This window comes from Quercus suber, unplaced genomic scaffold (assembly GCF_002906115.3).
Source record: "Quercus suber isolate HL8 unplaced genomic scaffold, Cork oak 2.0 scaffold_418, whole genome shotgun sequence".
Taxonomy (NCBI): domain Eukaryota; kingdom Viridiplantae; phylum Streptophyta; class Magnoliopsida; order Fagales; family Fagaceae; genus Quercus; species Quercus suber.
In genome coordinates, this window is record NW_027069869.1 from 632155 (window position 1) to 650560 (window position 18406).

The 18406-nt window shown below is 32.7% G+C and overlaps 2 protein-coding genes across 4 annotated transcripts; both read right to left on the minus strand.

Moving 5' to 3' along the window:
• Positions 1-369: 369 nt before the first annotated feature.
• On the minus strand, positions 370-2948 carry LOC111990339 (protein PLASTID REDOX INSENSITIVE 2, chloroplastic). The gene is made up of 3 exons (XM_024022124.2): positions 2617-2948; positions 2384-2479; positions 370-847 (listed from the first exon to the last, which is right to left on the minus strand). The coding sequence occupies exons 1-3, from the start codon at positions 2875-2877 to the stop codon at positions 653-655; spliced, it is 552 nt and encodes a 183-aa protein (XP_023877892.1). The 5' UTR covers positions 2878-2948; the 3' UTR covers positions 370-652.
• Positions 2949-3943: 995 nt separating this feature from the next.
• LOC111990336 (DNA polymerase lambda) lies at positions 3944-10917 on the minus strand. Of its 3 annotated transcripts, none has more exons than XM_024022120.2 (14): positions 10739-10917; positions 10281-10418; positions 9120-9467; positions 8897-8990; positions 8677-8807; positions 8048-8110; positions 7447-7626; positions 7292-7345; positions 6893-6981; positions 6011-6101; positions 5636-5716; positions 5138-5205; positions 4389-4473; positions 3944-4307 (listed from the first exon to the last, which is right to left on the minus strand). In XM_024022120.2, the coding sequence occupies exons 1-14, from the start codon at positions 10847-10849 to the stop codon at positions 4209-4211; spliced, it is 1632 nt and encodes a 543-aa protein (XP_023877888.1). In that variant the 5' UTR covers positions 10850-10917; the 3' UTR covers positions 3944-4208. The 3 variants fall into 3 exon arrangements, with proteins under 3 accessions (XP_023877888.1, XP_065617626.1, XP_023877889.1); XM_065761554.1 differs by having other exon boundaries at positions 5636-5725; XM_024022121.2 differs by lacking the exon at positions 5636-5716.
• Positions 10918-18406: the final 7489 nt, after the last annotated feature.

The window sequence follows — 18406 nt, forward strand, 5'->3', positions numbered from 1 at the left end:
ATTGTACAATGGAAATAACTCGAAGCAAACTGATTGATCAGTGAACTGCTGAACATTTATCAGCATAAACCTTCCTGCTCTAAGAACAAGGTAAATCCATAGCTGTTTTTCTGATACAGTGTTGGTTACTAGATTACTTGACTGAGGAAATTCTAGTAGAACATAACTTAAAAAACATACAATTGCCTAAAACTGTATTGCCAGTTGTGATCTCTTTCAAGTAATGAGAAATACCAATGCGCAAGATTGTCTTAAGCTCTAGATGCAAGAAATTTTAAATTTTCAACAAAATTTGATCTTAAAAATGCAGGATCTGATTCAAGTTTGCTGAATTCTTGATTCTAGGATGGACAATACTCTTGCGCGTGGTTTGCTCCATTGAAAATATAGCAAATTTGCAGTGCACTTTTGGTTTTTAAAGAAACACAAGCAGTCTCACCTTTTTAGCCGAAGGAAAGGAGGGGTTCACTGAATGATACACTTTCAAGCTTATGCTTTCCCTACAACTAGTAACACCCCAAAACCTACTCGAATTTCATTTGTCATAAGGAAACACCGTACATATCAAAAATTCAAAATGAATGAATAGCTCTTACAACACACATTGACAATACTAGCGAGATAATACTCATGCCAGCAAGAGGCATTTAGCTTAATCACTATCACCGCCAGTCCATTCATTCCAGTCCTTGTCAACATGTTTTTGTGCCCATTTGACTGCAGTACGTGCAGCCTGTGATCCTCCCGGCAGTCCCCGCTCATTTACAGTATCAGCCATGTCAATAAATGGAAGGACCAATAGTGTTCCAGGACCACCATAATGAGTGTGTAAAAAGTTTTTGAATATCTGTTAAAAATATTATCACAGGCAACATAGTTTAGTTCCAGTGTACTTCCACAAATCAACTGAACAAGTTCATCAGCAAAGATTCAAATTAATAGACAACCAAACATACATTTGCAACAAAATAGGTTATGAAATTAGAAGCTCAATATTTCTATTTTTTGGGTCAGTCAAAAGTATGACACTTGAAAGATTCAGAGCAAAATTATACCTACAAAATTCTAGAAGAATACAGAATAAAATTTCCACAATTTGTTGAGTGGGAGACATTTTGCCACCATAATGAGTGGTTTGGAAAAAGTTGGTGCCCTAGGGACCCCCTAAACCCATTTGATTAGTCTCTTTTTTCAAAGAAGTATTAATGATAACATTTACATTATTTAAGGTTTCACCATTCAACAACAGAATATAACTGATTGGATGCATTTTATTGATACATCCAGTGAGTAACTGTAGCCCCTAGACACCCCCCACCCCCCACCCCCCCTTCTTTTTTTCCTTCTTTTACAACATTAAAATTATTACTATTCGACTATAGGAGTCTCTGCATATCCCTTCAACATTTTACAGGGCTAGTTGAGATAACACCAGTCAATTTGTAGAAGACAACACACGAGGGCTACAAATTCTACAGGTAAACAAATCAGTGTCAAGAGAGTTTCCTGAAATTTTGTAGGGTCTTTCTAAAGCAGGCTATAGTGGCTTGCTTGTGAAGCAGTTCAGAAACCAACAAATCAAAATAACAGCAATAAGTGGTACCTATTTCTAGCTGTTATTTATTCCAGAGAGCAAGGAAATAGAGGGACGTTCAGTACTATGAAGTTTAGGAAGGCAAGGATACTTTTTAGGATCACTGGATCGGTATCAACAAAAGTGATCTCTCCATCTACTGTCACCCAAAGGAATATACCATGTAGTTGGGTCTCTTCTACATGATAAATTAAATGCCCATGCAATCAAATGCAATGATGTCTTGCTAGCCACCAGGCCTGTTACATATAGTCCAGGTCCTACAGAAAGTGGCATTGTAATTTGTACATTGCAACACTGCTACTCAAACCAAGAAATTTGTTACATTAACTCAACAAAGCTTTATTTTCAACAATGTAGGATAAGCACTATGAATAATTTTCTGCCAAATACCAAAGAAAACCTAAAATTAGAAAATACTTTTTCATAGCAACTACTTTTCTAGTGAACCCCAAGATATTGATTTTCTTGTACGACAAAGACAGCATTAAAACCAATGTTTTATGACAACGAATTGTGTATTACATGTAACAAAACAACTGCTGACATAGCCAGTTATTATTGGACATAATAAAAATGATGTTAGTGCTAGCCCTATGTTGAAGTGACATTGTTCCAATTATAACAAACCATGTTAACAGTTGTGAAAAATATTGTGTCCTTGGCATTAATCTTTACAGAGTCGAACATTCAGTTGAGCAACACAAAAATTAGGTACAACTTGAACTTAACCCATAAAAATGCCATAACAAGCAAAATGTAAATTTTATGCAGGGAAATTGAGAGTACCTCAGTGCAGATTTCTACAACTTCTTCAGCTGAATCTCCATATATTTCATTCTTAACAAACTTCTTGCGGAGATGGGTCTTAAATTTTTCTGTCTCCTGAACCCAATTTTAATAATATAAAAAAATAAAAAATAAAAAAGTAGCAACCAAACTTAAATAATAGTAAGTATTAACAGTAATAAAATGGTTATGTAACACAATGTTTATACACGTAAAATGGAAAAGAGACTTACTGAATCAGCGAATTCAGGAATTGGGTCTGGAAATTTATACTCGGCTGCTTTGCAAATATGGTTTGTGAAAGAGGAGGAGAGTGAGAGTGGCAAGCTTTGTGGTTTTTTGGTTAACGAAGAAGAAGAAGAAGGGTATGAATAGGAACATATGTATCCAAAACCACTTGAGCTACTGTATGGAGATGATGAAGAAGAAGAAGAAGAAAAGAAAGGGAAGGATGAGTGATAAGTTGAAGGAGCTGTGCCTATTCTCAAAGCCATTCTCTTCTGTCTTCTCTCTGTGGTCTATCCAGATAAACCCCGCTGCTAATAACGGGGTTTTAAAACTTCTATAACATACTTATACTAGTTGCTACTTACTATTACCATAGCATTTTACAGATTCAACCCCTCAATTGTGGCTTTTGCGTTAAGCTCGGAATGGTAAAATGGTAACATAGAAGGACAAGATTTTTGATTTAAAATCTAGAAAGTATTGTTCCGTGATTGTTTTTTAGTATTATTATGGCATGATACTGATTGATTTTTTTTTTTTTTTTTTTGGTTATATAGGTGTGATTTGACAATAAGAAATTTTACTAATTAAATCACAGGCTATACTTCATGATAATGAATCCTCTTTATTATTGAACCATGATATTAATCAATTTTTAATATATATATATATATATTTATTTATTTATTTAAGTAGGATTGAGATAATTCTGATATGCAAAGTTAACTAAAATTCACGTGACAGGATTCACTCATGACTTGAGGTAAATATTAATAATAATATTAGACTACACTAATAAGGTTAGCCCCTTTTTGTGAACTGAGATTTTTTCTATGTTTGACGGAATTTAATTTTGTAGCTCTTAACTTAGCAACTTTGGGTTGCCTCTTATGATGAATGTGACCTCCTGTGATGCATGGGAGCTTCCAACCATCTCCTCGTTAGCCTCTTTGTCTATGATTAATGAATTCTTTTGTTCAGAGAAATAAATATCCAACAAATGAAGTATATAGATTATACAGTTTGGATTTAACCATGCTTGAATTTTCTAAGCCCACATAATGTAGTTGAATTTAAGTGCATAATACCTCCTAAAACTAATTTTTTTTTTTTTTTGGTTAGATCATCACTACCTTAGGCATCAGAATTCTTAAACCAATGCCACACTAGTGCCACCCAAGGCAAGTTGGCTATCTAACCACTGGTTCATTATCATCACATGGATGGTTTCTTCTTTTCTTGTTATCCACCCTCATCCTTTCTTCCCAGTTCCCTCTAATCCTTTCCTTGCCGTATATTTCTAGTGCTAAAAAAATTATCATGCAGCGGAAATTGAGGACCAAAGCGAAAGCTCAACCCTGTGGTGGCATCACTGTTTTTACTTGAACCCCTTTGTTTGAATTACATGGCTTACAAGGCTAGCATGCCAAAGAAAAATCCCTCTTTTTCTAACCTGTTGTTATATCATAATTTACAAGAAAAGCATGCCAAAAAACTCTCAGCCAACAAAGAGTGAGGGAGGTTTTAATTTATAATGATGCAAAACCAAGCATGGTAAACTCTTTTGTACAGCATGCTTATACAAACTATTCACAGCTCACAGATTCCTTTCGTGTGGTTCAAGCCAAGGAAATCCCAGGAAGTCAAACACCTCTTTCTCTGTGTTAAATTTCAAACTTGCACTAGCTCTTGTTCCCTGCAATTGAACAATGCATGCTAAAGCTAGATGAACCATGTAAACAAGTGAAAGTACAACAAACTCATATAAACTCATTACCCGTTTACCGCCTGAACCATAAGTAGCTGGAAACAGCCCTGTATCATCAAGCCTGAATCCTTTAGATTCTGCCAGCAATCTCAACCTACACCCAAGTATCAAGTAAATCGTATAAACTTTTACTCAACCGTGGGTGGTTTTGAATTTCTTTTTTAAAAAAAAACTTTCTTGATTGATCCATAAGTCTATTTGTCATAAATATTGCCCAAGCATAACGAAGACATTCTAAAATTGATGCAAAATATGGAGTACATATAGAAAGTGAATCAATTTGGTATGAGAGAAAAGTAGGTACAAAGAATGGTTCTGGAAGACTCAGCACCATTCTGTTGGTAGCAATATTTGTCAGTACTACCAAAAAAGCAAGTTGTTCACCACCCACCCACCCCCCCCCCCAAAATTTAATCTACTGCTTTTCAAGATATGTTAGTTCAGCAAATTCTGTTTATAGCAATATAGCATATTACTTAGAAATTTATACAACAATTGCTAGACATGTTATTCAACAGCAGCACTACACTCTTTCCAATATTAAATATTTTTGATAGATGCATCATCCTCATCCTTTGTTCATTTGCAAATATACAACATTTAGCACAGCTGACACGTTTTTTTTAAGCCTACAAAATCCTATGCAGAGGGATCAGACATCCATTCAGTGAACTTCTTTTGTTTTCATTAGGCAAACGCTACATAAGCTAGAATATTTAAGAAACTACAGAATTCAATAGTCAGTAAGGAGATTATACCTCCTATTTAACACATCATTCCCTGTCCAAGCTATAAGTCCAAATGCATATATATCCCTTGGGTATACCTACAAAAATGTAATATATGCATTAAAAGTATCACGAAATCAATCATATACATTTCTGCAATTCTACATATAACAATTAAAAGCTCTATACAACCAAAGGTGGCTGTGTATATGTGAACAGATAGTCAACTAAGAGAATTAACCAGAAAAGACTGGCCGCCTTCTTTTTCCCTCCCTGTTAGAAGTAACACATTTTTTTTGCGCGGGTGGGGGAGGGGTGGTGGGGGCGTGGTTTCAAGCATGAAAAAAGGATTGGAAGAGGGGTTCTTCTCTCACATTGTTAGGGGCTAAGAAATCCATAATTAGAATCCTCTTCAATTATAGCCTATGATTTTCCTGAGGGAGAGCATAGGAATAAACACCAGTACAGATATAAAGTGCAGGTGTTCCTTCTGGTATTTTGTCTGAAATTAAGGAAACCATCAAGTACCTTCAAATCTATGCGGTGCCGCAGCTCACGCCCAGGATATGTGCATAGACCAAAGTAAGTGTCAACACCAGAATCAGAATCCTGTGCAAACTTTTGCATAAAGTTAATGTGGGCATATTACAGCAAGTCTGACAATCACAAGGATCTCATTTCTTATGATTGCAAAATGCAATTTGCAGAAAAAAACTAATAGCTCTCAAAGTTCACAAGTTTTATTGTAAAACAATGGTTCTTAAAATATGCTACACAAGATGACCAAAAATAAAAAAGGAAGCATCCAAAAAATAAATACCTATAAACTTCATTTATCTCTCACATATAACATAGAATACAAGAAATAAGAGAGTCATGCATTCAGAAGAAAAATGATATTACCTCCTCACTGTGAGTAGTGAAAATCAAATCCTCTCTTAAGAACTTCATATCCTTTAAACGCTCAACATATTTTGATAAAAAACCTCTATGACTGTAAGTACAGAGTAATAACACGTATATGACAGTTAGAATTTACAAAGCAGAAAGACTATAAGTCATAAAAGAATGTAAGACAGGTAAAGGGGTGACATAAAACAAAAATGATAACATTAAAAAAAAAAAAAAAAGACACGCCAAAGAATTGGGGCAGAAAGTGGCAAGATCTGCAGCAATCAAGGGTTAATTCAATTAGGTCATAAGAAATGATGTCTTTCATAGAATCTTTTATGTTTGTAGAAAAACTGTTTGTTGGAATTTGGAGGCATCCAGTAATTTAATCCACGCTCTTTGGAACCAAGATCAGCCAGATATATGGTGGGTAATCAAAAACTTATTTGATAGGTAAAAACCAAATAGATAAGGTCTGTGTTTGAGTTCTTATAAAAAAATTTTAAAAAAAAGGTCTGGAGAAAAATGTCTCGGATTTCTTATACTAATTGACCATAATATTTTTTTATTGGCAGCTTACACATACACTCATTGGGTTTGAAACCCACGACCTCACACCTACCCTTTTCTTGTAGGGGGGAAAGGTGCCATTTGACAACTCGTTGGATATTTGAAGATAAATTTTTTTATGAGTATATTTCTTCTACCATTTACATTTATATTTCATTCTGTCAAGGGAAGAAAGAGATGTCATAAAGAGAACAAAGCTGAATTCAGGAAAGAAGAAAACAGTTGGCCAAAAAGCAACTGATCTCCTCTAAGATCAAGGCAAGTGAACATTGTCAATGAAACAAAATATAAGGTGACACACTAAGAGATGAAATAATTTTGTACCTTCTCCCATCAGGATGTGTAATTATAATGTCTAAATCCCCACAGGAAGCTTTTCCACGTCTAAATGATCCTCCACAGACTATGTTCACCTTCAAGACAGACATCAAAATAGTAGGATAACCCATATACAAATATGCATTATTAATGCTAGAATTATAAACAATGCTTGTGCCTTGAAATTTGATTGCCAATGAATTATATCTCGAGCCACATCTAACTGAATAACAATGATGAACCAAATTAAATTCACATATAATCAGTTCATTTAACATTGTCACCTGATATTAACCAACTAATTTATAATGCTAAACACACACACAGAAAAAGAAATCACATTTATTGCTAAAAGAAAGTTTGGGCAGAAAGCATTTGCACCAAAGAAAAAGTTATAGTGCTCACCCCATGCAAAATATCCTCCCCAACTTTCTGAAGAAGAAGATCCATCTCTTGAACCTGTGGAATCAGAAATAACTTCAAAAACATCCAAGATGAAGTAAATCTAGACCTTCCAGATTAGCAATGCAAAATTCTAAGAAGTAACATGGATATCAGACCTCATGGCGTGGAATCCTCTGCTTGATATCATCAAAATATTTTAACCCAATTCTTTGTGAATTTGTTAAAGAATTCTCATTTTTCAGATCATCTAGTGTACGATGTCCTTTCTCATATAATTTAAGGGCAGTGGCAGGACCAATACCCCAAACTTCGCCAAATAAGGTGATTGTTCGTACCTGCAAATGGTAATGTAGTTGAAAGAAAGATTATTAAAAAGATAAGAATTATGCTCAGATATAGCTTGTATATATGTATATATATTCATAATCTCCAATACTGCGTAAGTGGATAAACAATTTAAAACCCACTCCAAATAGAATGGAATTTCTTTCTTGCTAGTCACTGTACATAGTGCCAACAAAGAAGCTCCAGAATATAAAACTTCAAAAAAATATTAAAAGAATAAGATCTTCAATCATTGGCATACAAAGACTAGATTCACGAAAGCAAGTCCAAATTAATGGAATAATCATTTTATTCAAAAAGGTGATAACAAGAAAGAAGATACTTAACAATTAGAAAGAATGTAAATAACTCATGATGCATTTAGCAGTTCATGATAGTAAATTCTAGTTTTACTGAGGACCTTTGCAACACCTTTTCATCTTTTTCAAAGTGCTCCAGCTTGGATAACTTCCCAGTTGTCACTATCTCCTGGATCTGCAAGTAATTACAAAAAAAAAAAAAAAAATCTGTAAACTTTAGATGATAGAATTTAAAGCATCCTGTACACCAGAGAGTGCATAATTTTACAGCATAGGCTTCTCTAAATTCTGATTGTAACTCTTATGTGTAAGGATCCAAAACTAACGTACAAAATTTTGAGTTTCAAGATTGGAATTAAATACCTCACCACATTAATCTTCAATGTTCGAAGCACACAGTGTAGATAATTTTACATGACAGACCACAATTCAGCTATGCATGTAACAATATCATGATAAGACTCATGACTTAGCAAAATAATTTCCTGGTGACTCATAATCATATATTCAACATTCATATAGGCAAATAATAAACTACCCTATTATTCAAACTTTAAAAGGGGTCAAGTAAGTGACTAAGAAACTAGTCAGCTGTACCATTCTTAGAAGTGCAATGTTTAACATTTGTATAGAATTCATGTGATGACCAACATGAGATAAAAGACTAAGCTTTAAAAGACAAGCCAAGTAAACAACCTAGGCCAATAATGCAGACATCTACTCATGAGCATGTTCACTTACATGATCTTGCAGTGACTTCCCAATTGAGGGTAGGTCTTTGACCTGGTCTGCACTGTCAATTTTAAAGGACAACTTCTCAATAACTGCAATGGCCTTGTAGTAGCTAAATGACCTCCGGTCTTCACCCAACGCTTCCATTAGCAATAATCACAAAGAATCAGATCATCAAGAGGTCAAAGAAAAAAGACAACAAAAAATAAAGAATTGATTCTAGTCTCACCTCTATATATGTTAACAAGCTTTCCAAATATCTTGGTTATATTCCCGTTTAAATCAGGAGGACTATATGGCAAGGATGTTTGCAATGTGTCAACCTGATTGAAAATAGTAAAAGTATTTAGTTGCAAAAAGAAAAGAAAGCCTAAATTCCACAAAACAATTGCCATGGCTACAAAATTTCCAATACAAAGTTCCAGAGAATATCTGAATTATTGGCATCTTACATCCTTATTAGAAGGATCCGGGGTCAGTGGACTGGTATTCACTGGGCTTAGATTACTGGGTGAGTCCTCAGAACTTCCAAGAGTACTTGGTGCGTCATATAGAGCACTACTTTTTGCATCTTCCTTGCTTTCTGCATTTATATTTTTTGAATCTTCAGGAGAGGATCTGATTTTTTTGCTATGTGATGGTTCTTCGTCGCTAGTAGTGTTTTTGTTGGCTTCTTTAGGAACTAAAGACTTGTCTGGGATGTTATCTCCTTCTTGGTCCACTTTAATATTGTACAAATCCTCAGATACCTTTTCTCCTAATCTCAAGCTGTCCTCTAGCCACTGATAAAGGAGAGCCCTCTGCAAAAAGTGGTAGTACATAGATGAATATGATATATGAAGACAAAAAATCTAATCTGACAAAAAATCTAATCTAACAAAATTGTCAAGTTTTCTCAAGAAACAAGTAAAAATAATTGATCAGAAACTACTTGATAGAGAAGTCCTACAGAGTTGAATGTTGAACTTGGCCTATACCTAACTAGAAAGTCTTGCCATGACATGTCCTTTATATCCAAAATCTATGTTCCTGAAAAATAGCCTCTGAGGATTTTAATGTAGGCAATGTAGTGGTTTAAGTGTAACTCCTTAGACCATAACTGATTTCCCATAATTGAGGTGGGTCATTAAACTCAACTAAACAAGAGTCCAACATAAGATAACATAGAGGTAAAGTACACTGTACACCACTTTTTTTTGATAAGCACACTACTTTGATTACAATCTTTGTCAGCTGCTATGATTTTAATCACACTTGTGTGCATTTTGCAAGCACAAAAAGGCCATTTTTTTGGGCTTTCGAGAATATTTTGGTGGGCCCCATATTAAAAAAAATCCCCTTAAGCAAACAGCAAATCGCATTCAAACTTTAATCTTAGCAAGCAAATTTAGCTGCTAATTTGGTCCTCCAGTAAAAATATTAATTATGAACTCTAACTAAGAAACTGAATGGAAGTAGTAAAATTTTAAACAATATAATTAGACTTAAAGTTAATATGCCAAACTTGTAAGTAAGACCATATAAAATTAAATAATGCAACAATGTAGGAATATGTAAACCATCATACAAAATGAAAATCATGCTCAAACAGAGAGACAAGAACTGAGACTCACTCCCTTAAAGCGTTCCAAGCGTTCAATGGTCACTTGTTTGAGAAGAGCTTCTGAGTTTATAGCAAATACATGAGTGACCCTTTTGGACAAGCGCTCTTCTATTGCAGCCCCCATTTGCACCAGTTTCTGCTTCCAAATCTTTAAATACACCAAAAAAAAAAAAAAAAAAAAAAAAAAGAGACAGAAAGATTCAAACACAAATAAATATTGTGTAGCTAGGTGGGTTTTGTGATATATGGGCAAAACTGAGGTACAAACTCCTTAGTTACAATAAAATTCTTGCATTGACCAATACAACAAAATTAATATTAACTTTCTCAAAGAGAATGAAAATAAATGCAGTTATGTATGTGTTAGAATATAATTGGAGAAGCTAATGGAGAACACCTAGGAACTGTAACTAAGTTTTGTTTAATAATATACTAAAAACAAAGCACAAACGAAGATGGAGTTAGAACCTGTAATCGGCGAGGCTGAACTCCATGTTGGACTAAGAAAACAACCATTCCTGCGAAAATCCCATCTGGGTCTTGAGGGGTACTTTTGTTTTTCGTTGTCTTTGGCGCCATTGCTATCAGTCCCTTTGCTTCTTCTCCTACAATCCAAGTGACTTCTGCAAGTTGAAACTGGTAACTGAAAATGATGGTATTTTTTGAAATTACAAATTATACCCCTAAAATTAGGGTAATTTTTTATTTTTTCTTTAAAGTTTCAATTTTTTTATTTGCCCCCTTATGTCAATGTACTAATGTGGTGTTAGTGTGTTACAGTACCATACTTTTCCAAATTGGCATAACAATACACCCACTATATTTGTATTTCTTTTGATTTTACACCTTTTTTTTTTTTTATCTTTGGGATTTTATATGATATTATAACCTTTATGTTTGGAGTTATTTATTCATTTATTAACTAGTATTATATCCGTGCGATGCACAGTTTAATTAAGAATCATATGTAATTTAAATAAAAGATAAAAACAATAAAATTTTTGTATTTATCTAAAAATTGATAGAGATGTATAGAAAAAATCAATAAGAACAATTATAATTTTTCTATCCATGTGATGTTTTAAAAAAATAAAAAATTGAATTAAAGGTTGATATTAGTAGCTGTATACATGTACTATGATTTTTTTTTTTTAAATTAATGTTGATATGAACAATTAGTGTGAACCCAAAATTCTAATACCCCGGAATGCTAAAACTCATAAATCATAAATGAAGTAGATCTCCTATTGCTAATTAAATAAATCACCTAGAAATTATAGATAAATTAATAATTAAAAGATTAGATGAAGAATTAGGATTGTATTCAAATTAAAATTTTTATCAACTTAGAAATTATAGGAGAAGAAGATAAGAAAAAAAAATTATATATATTTTTAAAAATCTAACAAAATTTGTAAAATTTGGTGAATCCAAGTGGCACAACCACGACTTCTAAGTCAAACTTTTATTATATAGTGTATGATATGTAATGTTTGTGTGTTGCACAATTTTATGTTAAAACTTGTAGAATATATATAATTATTATAACCAAATAAGTAATTATTATAACAAAAGGAATAAATTGCATTGGTACAACAACCATTAAATATAAAATGATAACATTTTAATACAAAATTATCTTCTAACATACTAATTGTGTTATAATATCATTTGTCGTTACATGTATCAAACTATTCGCATATGAATTTTATATCTAATGAATCTACAATATAAGTGATTTGCAGTATTGTTAACAATAATATCAATGATTAAAATCTTTAGACAAAGTAATATAAAATTGGCCACTTTTTAAAAATAGAACTATTTGAGGAATAAAACCTTTGTTCTAATTAAAAAAAATTGCAAAGTTCTACATCTAGATTACAAAACTCTCTTAGGATGCTTGAAATCTCTTTTTGACAAACCTAAAAAATATATATATATATATAATAAATCAAGAAGAAAATTAAACAGAGTAAAAAAAAAACAAAGTACCATATAGATTGCAAAATTGTATGTAAATTTAATAGTCTATGATTAGAATTTACTACGACAACTTACATATATATTGGACAACAAAATAATTAAATTGGATCAAACCATTAACATATGAATTAGATCAAACATAAGGAAATTACCCTCCTCAAAAAAAAGAAAATATAAGGAAATTAGCTTAAACAAAAGGCAACAAATACATAAAACGTATTTAATTTATTATAATAAAAATTCGAGTAAAAAATACATCCCTACATGATTGGAGGCAGAAAAATGGAAGCCTAAATAAATAAATAAATAAAATTGTACAATAATTTGGAGAATGGAAAACTACACCAACTAACAGTGTATATATATACATACTCTACCTAGAAAGGAGTCCAAGTAAAATCAAATACTCTAAACTCCTTGAAGTTACCTAATCAAGAAGTTTAGGTTAATTACATATTAGTTTTTTTAAAAAAATAATTTATCCCAAAAAAATAGTTAACGTTATTAGCTAGATTTTTATTAGATTTTTTTAAAAAAAAATTTGTTTACGTTAAAGTTAATACCCAAAAAAAAAAAAAAAACTTATGGGAAGTAGTATGTTTTTTTTTTTTTTTTTTTTAGAGATACACTTACTTTATGATAACAATGAATTAGAGATAAGAATGAATTAGAGTCTTGATTTTTTGAATTTGAGATATGAATGAATTAGAGTCCTGACTAATCTAATATTAATCTGCAGTTTTTTATTTCATTTTTTTTTAAAGATACACTTACTTTATGATAACAATGTATTAGAGTCTTGATTAATCTAATATTAATTTACCTACAATCTTACATGAAGCAGTTTTTATTTTACGCTTACTATATAATTTTTTTAATTAATCTAACATTAATCTATACCTACAATCTTACATGAAGCAGATGTGAAGCAGTTTTTTATTTCTTTATTTTTTTTTAAAGAGATAAACTACTTAATGATAAAAATGAATTAGAGTCTAGTAGTATACTATTCCTTTTTAGTTCTTTAAAAATCTAAAAATTTAATAAAATTTCTGCAATTTGGTGAAGCCACATGGCACAACCATGGCGTCTAAGCCCAAATTTTATTATATATAGTAATATGAAATGATTTGATACTTAACAAACAATTACCTCCTCAAAAAAAAAAAAAAAAAAACAAAAACAAACAATTAGGCATGACACATTGATGAAATGCCGAAATGAAATCTAAACCATACCTTAATGTTCCTAAAAAAAATGCCAAATGTTTGGGGAGCAAATTAATTGATTGAAACTTTGGGGATAAAGGATGTATTTATTATTTTTTTCAAATCCGGTTTTTGGATATTGAAAATGAAAATTGAATACAAATAACACAATCAAACCAATTTTTTACATTAAATCTCACCAAAAATTGAAAATGAATATAAAATACAACATTTTTTTTCCTCAAACCAAACACCTCTAGGGTTCTCACTTTGCCTTTTTTTTTGTGTGTGGAAATTACACCTTGCCCACCTGTAATTTGTTCAAAAAACACTTTACCCACCTGTAGTTTGTTTGAAAAACAATTTACCTACCTGAAATTTAAAAAATGACATTTTACCCATCAATGGTCATATCCGTTAATAGTCTGTTGCCCATCTGTGGCCTTGTCTTTGCTCTAACACCATTTAACTTAAAAATATAACAGAAACTGAATCAATACACCATATCTGACTTCAAGTAGACAAAACTAAGGGTGTACAGAAAACCCACCATCCCACCAAACCCGACCCGCCGGGTTGGGTCGATTTTTAGGGCTTGGTGGGTCGGGTTGGGTTGGATTTGGGTTATAAAATTACAAACCCATCAAACCCGACCCGACCCACCCATATTTAATATATATTTAAAATATATTATATATTTAATAATTTTAAAAAAAAAAAACTAGTTGTAGGGAACTTATATATATATATATATTTTTATTTATTTATTTAAATATATATTATATATTTAATAATTTTTTTAAACCAGCTGTAGAGCAGCACTTCCGCAGTTCCTCCTACTAAAACTAATTTAATATATATATATATATATATAATATTATATAATTAATAAATTTTTTAAAATAACCAGCTCTTCCTATCCCTTATAAAAGCCAATTACTTCACACAAATCCTAGTAAATTACTATTATTATTTAGTCATTACTGTTGTTTGCCTTTAAGGAGTTACATTGATACTAATCTTTGGGGTTTTTTTAATATGTTAATATTTATATTTTTTTTCTACTCAATTTAATAATAATAAAAAAAATGTCAAACCCATGGGTTCAACCCGACCCATGTGGGTTGGGTTGGGTTGGGTTAAATTTTTTTTGACCCACCATGGTAAGTTGGGTCAAAAAATCCCTTCAATCCGACCCAACCCAACTCATGCACACCCCTAGACAAAACTGACATTTTTTTAGTCTTTAAATAAATATAAAATTGAAGAAAGAAGTTGATTATCATACTAAAGAGAAGGAATTTAATAAGTGACCTCATGATATCATCTTGTTCATTGCTATGAATTTTACGTTAATGCTTGTATTTTTTTTTTTTTTTTTATAACTTTGTGGTTAGCTTGTAACAGCTTCCCATTGGTTTGGTATTTTGTCTAATGATGAGTGCTTGGTGAGTAAAAAAAGATTCAGTTTTAAGCTTTAAATTTACAGTTTCTTTAAAAATGTCAATAACAATTTTTGGTGTCACCATTTTTCCAAAACAAATTACAAAGAACAGGGTTCAACTCACATCTCATAAGAATAGTGTTACTAAGATAATATTAGCACATTCGATTGGAAATGCACCACGAAAAAGATAAATATTGCTTTATGTTTTTTAAAATAGATAAATATCATCCATTACTAAGTACGGGTGGCACCACTGTCCACGTTGGGCGGAATGGTACTTTCTTGAGCCTTAAATGCTTGTGGGGTTTGAGGATCCAAGTTCAAGTGGTCTTGGGTGGAGAGGTGTGAGGGTAGTATATTAGGTTTATTAGATTAGAATTTCTATTTGAACTCAAAAAAAAAAAAAAAAGTACAGGTGGCGATGAACCTACATAGTGCACGCACATATTTAATTCTCACATTAAGAGACCGTTTGGCTTGGGTGGAAAAGCTGAAACGCGCGTTTGCGTTTCAGCATTTTTTTTTTTTCACGAGTTTCAGTCTTTTTTACTGTTTATGTACTGTTGCAGTTACTGTTCAATGAACAGTAACCGCAAAGTTTGACATTTTAACCCAAATTTTACTGTTCACGGACCTACAATTTTCACTTTTCAGCAATTTTTTCATTAAAAATGGGTCCCACGATACTATTCACACATTTAAAAATTATTTAGCTACAGTGTTTTTCAGTTTCAGTTTTCAGTTTTCAGCTGTATCCAAACGGGCCCTAAGTTTACCATTGCGGAAGATTAAAAAAATAAATAAAATAAATAAATAAATAAAGGGAAGGAAAAAGGAGAATTCAAATAAAGGGTACAAAAAATCATGTCCTTTTGCTTCATGGCCAAGATTGAGTTTAAATTATTTTTTGCTTTTCAAATAATTTACAATTGCTTGAATGAGAATTGAGTTAAGAATGAAAAATGTGAACTTTGAAATACTTCTGGGATAGAATGTTTATGGATATTTGTGCATTTTGATGTATTTTTGGAATTATTTTTGTTTTAATACCAAGCAGACAATAAATAGTTTTGGGCTTGATGATTTACTGGAAACTTCAATGGTTGTTGATATGAATAGGTGCCTTTCAATAATTTGATTTTTTGTTTTTTTAATGAGCTTTTGAATCTGGGTGTTGTTGTTATATGAGATTGTTGCTCTAGGCATTCTTATATTTAAATTCCTTTCTTTTTTATGTTACTTTCAATTTCATGGCCAGCTTATTGATTTTTAGTTCAGGGATCATTTTACTTTCAAACTGAGGCTACTTGGGCCTTCTTTATCTTTGGAGATTCACTGGTTGACCATGGCAACAATAATTACTTGCCAACCAAATTGACTTTGTGCCCATGAACAGAAGCTGTACAAAATTTCTGGTTTTATAAACATTGTTAAGATATAACCAGATGCTTATCCTGCACTTGCAGCTGGCATATCTGATGGTGAACAAGGAATTATTAAGTTCATAACTATTGCATTTGGTGAGTTCTAGTCCCTTGCAATTACTTGTAAATGTTTTATCTCAGTTTTCATAATTAATATGCCTTGTTTTTGGGATAGGTTACAAAATCCCAGGCTTCTATTGCCCTTGCAACTAGTGAAGCTTCTGACATATTAAGTATATTCTTGTGAGATGTGAGTTGAACCGTGTTCTTTGCAATTTTTTTTATTGGGAAAAATGGTGACACCAAAAATTGTTATTGATATTTATATAAATAAAAAAATAAAATAAAATAAAATAAACTGTAAATTCAAAGCTTAAAGCAGAACCTTTTTCCCCCCACCAAACACTCATTAAACAAAATACCACTCCAATGGGAAGCTGTTACAAGCTAACCACAAAGTTGAAAAAAATAATAATAAAATAAAATACAAGCATTAACGTAAAATTCATAGTAAGGAGCAAGATGATATCATAAGGTCACTTATTAAATTCCTTCTCTTTAGTATGATAATCAACTTCTTTCTTCACCGGGCCTTGTTGCCCAAGTGGTATCCGGTTCCTTAAGTGACCGCTAGCTCGGGGGTTCGATCCTCCGAATAAACAATTACGCAGCAAAAAAAAAAATCAACTTCTTTCTTCAATTTTATATTTATTTAAAGACTAAAAAATTGTCATTTTTGTCTACTTGAAGTCGGATATGGTGTTTTGATTCAGTTTCTATTATGTTTTTGTCGTGGGCCTTTTTTTTTTTTTTTTTGGGTTGGATTGCTCCTGCTGTACCACGGCTCGTGATTTTGGAGTAGGAGAGTCAAGACTAGCCTAACTAAAACACACTTTAGGCCAGCTTATGCACAAGTTGGGTCCTCCCTATGCTGACACGTCCTAGTAGGAACCTTGAACTTATCACGTGCTCGCGACAGGAAAAAACTATTGCAGATGTTATAGCAGGAAACACAATGCAACAAGATAACTAAAACATTTTCTACTAATAATAATAATACATAAATAACTCCATGAAGGAAGATATCACAATATGATTTCGAGTGACAGGATCACAGTGAAAAGAAACTAATAGTAAGATAATAAGTTAGTCATTAATCAACCAAAACAAGAGAAAAGAAGATTCGTCTGCTAAAGGAATGAGCTTAGTTCTTTAGCAGATACAAGTCCAAAAGGGAACCAATCTCGAATGTGGGTAACCTCAGAGGGGGACTCTTGCCGTAGAAGTTGCACACTTTGGAAAAAGGACCTAGATGGCTTAGTCTCGGATTCATAATTCATTAGAGAGTGGGCTATTGAGAGGGAGAGAAATGGGTAGCCTATTGATGCATGCTTTTGCTCCTATCACACATGTTTTTTCATTACTTTTGGTTTTTTGTATTCTTTCTTTCTTTGCTTTATTTTCTTTTCTTTCTTTCTATCTTTCTATTTTTTTTTTTGTTTGTCGTTGTCTCCCTCTTCTCATTGTGCACGTTTATGGCCTTTTATATTCCCTGTTATGACAAGATTTGCCATTTTTACCCTTCAACCACTTTTGGCTTGTTGTGGGTGTCCTTCCAAGATTGTCCATAGGCCTATCAGCTGCATAGCCACCACCACTATACTGTGCTAGCTGCGCCATGCCTCATTCTAGAAAAAAATGGTTTTGTTTTTTCTCTTACCTTCCTTAGCACTCCTATCTGAATAAGGTTAAACCTCTCCTTTACCAACATCTATAGAATGCATTTAGTGATTCCAACTCATAATTACTTCTTTTGGGTAAGATGTCATCCCAGAAGAACATTTCTTCCGAAAGAGCTTGAACAGGAACCCCAAAATAGGCTTCCCCTTCTCCCCACCGCCAAACCACACCCTCTCATACTTCTGATCTGTGGCCCACCTCTCATGTATTGGCTGGGTACAAGTAGGTGGTGCCTGAGCCTTGTGTGCATGCTCCACTTCTGTCTGAGTCCATTGCTTTTCTGGCTCTCACGCGTTTGTAATTGCCTCCAAGTTTGTCTAATTCTGCTGCA

Bases quoted from the DNA above. Each gene is read 5' to 3' on its own strand.
- LOC111990339 (XM_024022124.2), bottom strand. From the start codon at position 2,877: ATGGCTTTGAGAATAGGCACAGCTCCTTCAACTTATCACTCATCCTTC. The intron at 2,480-2,616 runs GTAAGTCTCTTT...AATTGGGTTCAG, and splicing joins TTCCTGAATTCGCTGATTCA to GAGACAGAAAAATTTAAGAC. The intron at 848-2,383 runs GTACTCTCAATT...TATTTTTAACAG, and splicing joins TTGTAGAAATCTGCACTGAG to ATATTCAAAAACTTTTTACA.
- LOC111990336 (XM_065761554.1), bottom strand. From the start codon at position 10,849: ATGGCGCCAAAGACAACGAAAAACAAAAGTACCCCTCAAGACCCAGAT. The intron at 10,419-10,738 runs GTTCTAACTCCA...GTGTATTTAAAG, and splicing joins TTCAGCCTCGCCGATTACAG to ATTTGGAAGCAGAAACTGGT. The intron at 4,474-5,137 runs GTATAATCTCCT...ACTTGGGTGTAG, and splicing joins AATGATGTGTTAAATAGGAG to GTTGAGATTGCTGGCAGAAT.